Source organism: Nannospalax galili, unplaced genomic scaffold (genome assembly GCF_000622305.1).
Source record: "Nannospalax galili isolate Female #2095 unplaced genomic scaffold, S.galili_v1.0 scaffold485, whole genome shotgun sequence".
Classification (NCBI taxonomy): Eukaryota; Metazoa; Chordata; class Mammalia; order Rodentia; family Spalacidae; genus Nannospalax; species Nannospalax galili.
Window position 1 is genome coordinate 137732 of NW_008354534.1, and position 8289 is coordinate 146020.

Genomic DNA, 8289 nt, shown 5'->3' on the forward strand with positions numbered 1-8289 from the left:
AGATTGCACTCTTCTGCTCTGAATGCTGGAGGTAAGTGGGACAGGGGACATGGAAGGGAGCCAAGGGGGAAATGAGACTGAGGGGCTGAATCTGGGTAAGTGAGAACCTCTACACACCCCAATCTCAGAGCAGTTCCTGTCCCTACCACCCCCAGCTTCCACTTCACTCTACCCTGTACCCGCTCCCCCAGAATCCAAGGCTCTGGGCACTAAGATTCCAATGCAGAGTCAAAGTTAGAGTTCCCAGAATTCTAGAAACACCTGCAAGGGTGGGCCTCCCAGATGGACTGACCTGAGCCCTCAGAAGGCTGCTCAGAGAGGGAAGGACTTGATCCAGGCCACACAGAAGGTGGCGAACAGGCCCAGCTCAGCCTCGGGATCTTCTTTTACTTCTGGAGCTCCCAATCTCTGGAGGGGAAACCAGTTGGCTCTTGGCTCAGTATGAGAAGGACCCAGACCTACAACTATGTTTCCTTATCCCTTTGGTCCCCATAACATTCATGTAGGCGACCCCTCACCTGGAAGCACAAAGAGACCAGCCACTAGCCCCTCCCACTCCTGCCTCTGGTTCTGCTAGAGAACCCTGGCCAAGGCCCTTTGTTCCTGGGTTTGTCTTCTCTTCAGGGCAAGGACCTTTAGATATGACAGGGCTTTCTAAACTTAAGAATGATGCCTGAGCAAGGGCTGCTATGGTGATGACTCTATCCTGGGACCCTGGTAGGGCAAAGACCCTCTGCATCCCCTTCTCTAGGGAGACATTTTGGTACCTAACCCAGGCTGAGGGCCAATGTCTTGCATGAGATTGTGCTGGACAGCCTTCAGTCAGCATGTGGCCACCAGTTGTGAGTGTGGGCAGAAGGCCCAACCACTCCTCACCTTGCCATCCTAAGGGTCACAGCTAGTCCCCAGCTAAGGCTCCAGGGAGCCCGTGCCTACTGGGACAAGTGTGTCCAGGCTGGGGAGAGGCAACCCACTCCACAGTGCAGAAAGAACCTGTGACAGAAAATGGAGGCCATGAACTCATGTGCAGCCTCAGTCAAGTTTCCCTCCTTCCTTCCCTCCCTCTCCCTCTGTCCCTTCCTCCCTCCCTCCTTCTTTTCCTCCTTCCCTTCCTCTCTCTCTCTCTTTCTCCATCAACTTTTCAGTCTACAGAGTGTAATATGGATCTTTCCTAAAGGACCTGCCTACCTGCCTGCCTGCCTGCTAGCTGTAACCCAAAGGAGCCCTGAAGGCTCAGATCAGTGGGCCAGGCACAGACACTCTGTGCCATCTACTGGATAAAAAGAGAACTGCAAGATAGAGAAAAGCTGGTGGTTTGGCTCTGTGCAGGGTAGCAAGTCTACTCCATGGAAGCCATGGCTGCTTAAGAAGATGGGCAGGGATCACAATACAAAAAACAAGAGCAATGGGAGATGCTCCAGTGATTGCTTCTAATGGGACAGCTAGAAGGTAAACCACTTCCAACAGAGGTTACTATTGCTTATCCCATGATATAAAAATGCCTACAGTGGGAATGGGAAGCCAGTTCAGCCACTGGAAACTCATCCATGGAGAGAAAGGTCAATCAGGAACTCCAGCTGACTATCTCAATTTTCCCAGTTGGTTTCTACTAGCTGTTCTGGGTGGCCAATTTGATGACGTGATCTCTATCTCACTTGGAAGCCTCACCCAAGGTGGCACTGTATGCCACCCAGGACTCTCTGGACTTGCCTAAACAGGGATTCCCCACTGGATTTCTGCTGGATGTTTGTTAGCATCCCCCCACCCCCATTTGACAATGTTACCTTTGTTTGCCCTCTCAACTGGGCTACTCCAACCGTGTCTGCTGGATGTTTCCTGCACCTGAGTTGATGACATTTTGTTCTCTATCTTCTGCTTCTCACTATCTGCAGCAACTTACAACTCTATTCTTTCTTGAGACAGGGTCTCCCTGTATCCCCAGCTGGCCTAGAACTCCCTATGCAGACCAGGCTGGCCTAGTTCTCACAGAGATTCGCCTCCCTCTTCCTCTCAAGTGCTGGGATTAAAGGTATGCGCCACCATGCCTGGCTCTATTTATTTTTTTACTTTTGCTTGCTAAATAAACTTAAACTCATTCAAAACCAAAGCATGACTATTGTAGATCATTCTCTGGGCTGTACAGATCAGGGGACATGGCACTACCCACCTCTTCCTGAGGCAGCTTGGTTTCCATCCCAGTGCTGCCTTCCTGCTCTAGACCCATTTCAAGTCTTTTCCCAAGCACTCCCACAGCTCCTTGGTGTTCTCTGGGGTTCTGCTAAGGGTTGCCTCTTATAAGAAGTGTTCTAAGATGACTTTATGTCAGACTCATCACACCGTTCTGCTTTCTTCACTAAATTCATCTGAATTGACTTGAAATACCATGAGATTAGGGACAAGGCTTTACTCTGCTGTGTCATAACATCTTGCCCTGTGCTGGAGACATGGTATGTGAGTAGGCCACTGGATGATGCACTGGCAGGCTGCTCTGCCTACTGTAGCTCCTTCTTCTCCCCCTGAGGCATCTTCCTTACTGGTGCTTACATAGGACCCTAATTTCTCCAGCTCCCAATCCCAAGAGCAGATCTAAGAAGGCCCCTCGCCACTCCTCCCAGGCTCTACAGGGACTGGGCAGCTCTCAACAGCTCTGGCCCCCACCAGAGGCATCTCCAGAATTCCAAGACTGTTTCTGGAATGTCCAGCCTGTCTGGAGAATGCCTAGGCTGGGGCACACAGGTGCAGAAGCAATATGGTGACAGGGTGGAGAAAGAACAGCTGCTGACATTCTGGCTGGAGCCTGGGTGCCAATGGCAGCTGTCCCTCCTACAAACATTTCTGCCAACACCTCCACTTCCTTGCACTGTTCTGCCTGCAGCTCTGGCCTAGGCACCCCTACTCAGCTGGGAGTCACCACTCCTCAGGTCTTCACTTCCCATCAGGGAGAAAGACCAGATGGATGACTCAAGGCCAGCCTCAGAGGGCCACCAGAATTAGACATTAGGTCCATTTGGATCATGTCCAACAGACAGAGCCCTCAGCTGGCTACCAGGTGGCTGGTTCTTCTATAGACATACCAGATGACCTTGGTTCTCTAGACTATCAGGTCATTACCTGTAAAATGAGTGCTAGGGTACAGAGCAGACTACCTGCTCCTCAGAGGCAGAGTCAATGCCGCTGGTGGGAAATGCAAGTGAGTAGGAAGATGATTAGAACTACAGGCCCACTGGGTCCCACAGGCTCTAGCTTCACTTCAACTAGGCCTAAGAGGTTCCTGGGGCTGCTGTGCCAAGGGGTACCCAGTACCTGCTGAGCTAACTGGTCTCTCCAAGAGGGGCAATCCACTGGGTACCATACTGACTGACCCAGGCAGCCCCACTCCCACCCCAATGCCTGGCTAGAGTGGGCATGGGCAGCTCTGGGTAAAGGTCATTGCCTACTCCACATCTTTCATGAACTCCAGGAGTTTGTTAAAATGCAAATTCCAGGACCGCTACGAGGCCCAGTCATCAGCAGTGCACATAGAAAGTGGTCTTTCATCAATGAGTCTTCCTGCAGAAGGTAAGTGGGACAGTCAGAACACAGGCCCTTCAGCCAGCCTGACAGGGATGAAGGTGTAGGCAGGCAGGAAGGAACCCTGGGAAGAGACATTGGCCCCAGAAAAACTCAGAGCAAGACATCAGGCCTCTGGGGAGCAAGCTTTATTTGCATTCCCAGGACAAGGGTGGGGAGTAAGTCCAGGAGGGCCAAGGTTCAAGGGCAGACACAATCAGGCTCAGAGTCTAGGGCCCCCAGCCCCACTACAGGGCGTGGTTGGAGTGGGAGTACAGGCATGGGCAGCTTTTGATGGAAGGTCAGTGTCTACTCCACACCCTTCATGAACTCCAGGAACTCTGTGGAGAGAGGGGCAGTTGTGGGTTAGAGGTAGAAACTGGGCAGGGCATGGGCAGCGGGGGGGCGGATCTGGCCTAGCCACCCAGTCACCACTCACCATCATAGTCAATGCGGCCATCATTGTTCTTGTCACCATCCTTCATGAGCTCCTCGATGTCATCCTCCGTAATGGTCTCACCCGTGGCCTGTAGCATCATCTTCAGCTCATCCAGGTCAATATAGCCATCAGCATTTCTACAGGCAAAGCAAGGGGTACCTCAGAGTTCAGGGAGGGGAGGGGAGGAGGAAGGGGAAGAAGCACCCCCCCCATACACACACAGCCCCAGGAGGCAGGGCAGGGGTACTGGGAGATGAGCATTCCTGTGTCTCATCACATATGTTGGGAGACTGAAGCTGCAGGGTATCTAGCGTGAGATCTGAGACTATCCCTTCCCTTGCTGCTTGGGTCAGGGTCAGAAGCCAAGCATGTTCTCACTTGTCAAACATGCGGAAGAGGTCCGACAACTCCTCCTCAGATTTCCCTTTGCTGTCATCCTTCATGCACCGAACCATCATGACAAGGAACTCATCAAAGTCTACTGTGCCGCTGCCTGTGGGTGGGCAGTAGGGCCAGAGAGAAGCCATGGTCAGTACTTAGGCAGTTCACTCCCCGTGCCAAGTCCGTGCAACTGGTGTGTTCATTTGCCCACTTTTTGTTGTTTGTTTGAGACAGAATCTTGCTCTGTAGCCCAAGTTGGCCTATAACTCCCTGTGTAGCCCAGCTAGACCAGTCTCAAACTCATGGCAGTCCTATAGGCATGGGATTACAGGCATGAGCCACCATATCTAGCTATTTGTTCAGTTGCTAGAAGAGATGGCTGAGGCTTGGAGCAAAATAGCTCCTGGGCCAGTAAGCCCAGGGTATTAGAGGTGTGGAGCCTGAAGGGGACAGAGGGGCTCACCATCCTCATCTACTTCATCGATCATCTCCTGTAGCTCTTCAGGTGTGGGGTTCTGGCCCAGCATCCTCATCACCTTGCCCAGCTCCTTGGTGCTGATGCAGCCATCCTCAGCACCCAGCACAAAGATATCAAAGGCGGCCTTGAACTCTGTGTCCAAAAGGAGGTTGAGAAGACAGGGATCAGCAGCCAGTTCTCCAGAAAGCCAGATTCTTGGGGTCACCTTCAAACTGCACACCTCCCTCCAAGAGCTCTCTGAGATCACAGTGAAGAAGACCCTCAGCTTTTTTTACCTCTCGTCTGGAATATTCCTATTTTCCCCCAACCTGGCCCTCCTGTTCCCTCAGTAGGAGATAATTACCATTTTTCTGCTCTTCTGTCAGCTGTTCTACCTAGAAAAGAAAAAGGGTCTCAGGACCCAGACTTGGGCCTTAGCTACTATAGAGGAGACTGATTCCTTCCACAGGTAGGAAGACTGATGACAAAATGAAGCAGGCTTTCCCAGACCACAGAGCAAGTCTTCAGCCCTCCCTTCCTGCCCCCAAATACCTGAAGTAACTGACCCAGCTGGTCTTCCAGGGGATGGGCTTGGGGCCAGGGTAACAGATGGACACTCACTCTAAGACCAAGGTGCCCTGAGTAACAATACTCAATGACCACTCCATGTCCTTTAGGTCACTCTAATGAAACTTAAGCTGCATGGCCTGAGGGACAGCTGTCCCTTAGGTTGAGACAATAAAACTAATGTGGGGGTGAGCAAAGCCACCCACTGTAACCTGACCAGGGTGGCCGCTGGGCTATTTTTAAAGGGGGACAAAGTTAAACCTGGTGATTGTTCTGGGGATTTTGGTATGCAGGGGGTGGGGCAGTGTTATCTGCCCCCCTAGCCTGCTGGTGCTGCCTCAGGAGCCAAAATTAGTCCCCAGCCCCGCCAGACCTTGTATGGACACTGGGTGGAGGGCTGCCCCCCTCCTCCAGCCCCATGGACGTCTACAGGATAAGCAGGGGTGCTGCAGAAGCCAGCTGCAGTCCCTCCTTGCTCACAAGTGGGGCCACATTCTGGGAGCTGGGGGAGGATCCCCTGGGAACAGCTGTTTGCCAGGATCTCCTTGTCTCTGGGGTGGGCAGAGGTTATATCAGAAGCCCCTCAGTGACCCTAGGAGACTGCAGGGTCTTGAGGTGACTGCTTTCTAGCCCTGACTCAGTCATTCTCAACTTGTACCTAAGCCCTGAGCCTGCCACTTCCTATGGGGAATAAGGTCTCAGCTCTCTGTTCCTTCTCCTCTGACTCAAAGCCAGGCCTGAACCTTCAAAGTCCATTTCCTAGCCCAGAATTCAAGTTCTGCAGCCCTTCTCACAATCCCCTCTCACTTTCTGAAGCATCTTCAGCTAATTAAGAGGCTAGAGGACGGTGACAGATCTGAACATGTAAGAAACAGAATGTGAGAGGCAGAAATGGGGGCTAGAGACACAAAGAGAGAAATAGAGACTCAGAAACAGTGCAGAAGGAATAGGACAAAAAGAGATGGAGGAAGATCAAAAGATCCACAGAATAGAAACAGAAATGTAGCCAAGGGACAGGACTCAGACTACAAACATCTGGAAACAGGGAGACACAGGATGCTAAAAGCTGAGACCACACCCTATACCCACCCTGCACTTCCAAACATCAGTCCACCAGTCCCTTGAGAAGCTTGGCTAAAGATGTGTGGGGCCTCTCTTGGGTCTCCCATCACTTTCCTAAGGCAGTCTTGTCTCCCATTCTGAGCTGAGTAAGCCCCCAATGGGCCTACACACCCCACACTTTCCAGACCCATCCCTTACCGCAGCTTTGTAGATGTCATCCATGCTGGCGGCTCCCGGGACAGGCTGCTGAGGTTGCCAGCCAGCCAGCCCTCAGCCTGGGCTTAAATAACCCTGCCTGCCCCCACCTCCCTCTACATTCCCAGCCCAGCCCACCGCTGCGTGTAATATCCTCCACCCCCTCCTCTGGTCCCTGTAATCTCAGGCTGGCCAGAGTCCCTGTATCCTCTGCCCAGGGCAGGGAGCCATGAAAGGCTGCAAGGTCCAGGTCTTTTGCCCTCTGTTCCCCACATCCCATAGGAAAGTCTCAAGAAACATTCCTTTAAAAAATTATATTAAATATATTTATGTGTGCATGCAGAGGTCAGAGGACACTTTGTAAGAGTCAGCACTCTCCCTCTTCCATGTAGGTTCCTGGGACTGAACTCAGGTCTTCAGTCTTGGTGGCAAGAACCTCTGCCCACTGAGCCATCTCACCAGCTGCAGGAAAAGTTTCTTGAATCAATGAAAACATGAGCCTAGGCCTAGACATGAGCTTCAAAGTAATGGGATCTAGGCCAGGTCCCTAAATACAGCTCAATTTTCTATCCAATCAGAGAAATGAGTGCTACCACCCCCATTTTTCTAGCTAAGGAAACAGCAGGTTTTCATGGTTGGTGATTTGCCCAAGACGGGTCTGACTTGGGAGCCCCTGACTTACACTATACTTCTCAGGAGAAGGGGATCACATGTACGCAGAGGCTGGCAGCATAAGTCTGCCAAGCCTCCTATGTGACATTCAGAGGATGGCAGTAAGAAACTGGTAAGGAAGGGACTGGCCCACCTAGGATAGACTGGCCTGGAGCCCCAGACCTTCCATCTCCCAAGGAGAGCAATGCTCACTTAAGATAGACTTGAGTGACCTGCATTCAGTCATCAAACACCCCTACAGAGCCCTCTCCATAGCAAGTTGTCTCTTCATCCTCCAGTTGGGTCACCATTGCCCTCTTCTCTGACTGTGTCTCCCTCAAGGTTAAGGCTGTTTTTCCAGTCAAGCACTAAAGCTCTTGTGTCCAGGGTCAGTCTGTTTGTCCCTCGGTTTGAGCTCTGGCAGGACGTCATCTGAGGAACGTAAGCCCAGTGGGTAGCACATACCTCTTCCCTTCACCTGCACCCTTATTTCATAGCCTTGATAAACACTCCATCTCCCAGCCTGATGCACTATGGCAGTGTGCTGAGCACTGACCATGGGTGCATGTGACAAGAGACCGCCCCCCAACCCGGAGGGTCATTCTGGCCTGCCAGCTAGAGCTCTATCCAGCCCTCATCTCCTTCGACTCACTCTTGCCCCACAGAGAATGAGCCCAACAGTCAACTGAGGCTCTATTACTACCCATCCTTTTCCAGGGGGAAAGTGAGGCTAGGCGAAGCAGGGACGGACTTCGGGGAGCTCAGAAGACGCCTGGCCTCTACACTCGGTTTCTCAGGACCCCACGGGCAATAAATAACCACAATAGCCTGCGTCAAGGTCCGAAGCAACACAAGTTTACAAAAGGCAGGCGAGCAGGCGCGGACTACGCATGCGTGTCATGAGCGGTGCTGTCAATTACGCGCGAGGGGCGGGGCGAGGGCTAGAGAAAGCCGCCCAGCCAAGATGGCGGCGCGGGCGAGGGGCGGG

The 8289-nt window shown here is 52.3% G+C and overlaps 1 protein-coding gene across 1 annotated transcript; it reads right to left on the reverse strand.

The window, feature by feature from the left end:
- Positions 1–3685: 3685 nt before the first annotated feature.
- Positions 3686–6713, reverse strand: Tnnc1 (troponin C1, slow skeletal and cardiac type). The gene is made up of 6 exons (XM_008851780.2): positions 6654–6713; positions 5191–5221; positions 4833–4979; positions 4367–4481; positions 3989–4125; positions 3686–3890 (listed from the first exon to the last, which is right to left on the reverse strand). Exons 1-6 carry the CDS (start codon positions 6675–6677, stop codon positions 3859–3861), a joined length of 486 nt encoding a protein of 161 aa, XP_008850002.1. The 5' UTR covers positions 6678–6713; the 3' UTR covers positions 3686–3858.
- Positions 6714–8289: the final 1576 nt, after the last annotated feature.

Coding starts and splice junctions, on each gene's coding strand:
- Tnnc1 (XM_008851780.2), bottom strand. CDS start 6,677: ATGGATGACATCTACAAAGCTGCG. Junction 5,222..6,653: donor ATGACATCTACAAAGCTGCG/GTAAGGGATGGG, acceptor TTTCTTTTCTAG/GTAGAACAGCTGACAGAAGA. Junction 3,891..3,988: donor TGGCCGCATTGACTATGATG/GTGAGTGGTGAC, acceptor CTCTCTCCACAG/AGTTCCTGGAGTTCATGAAG.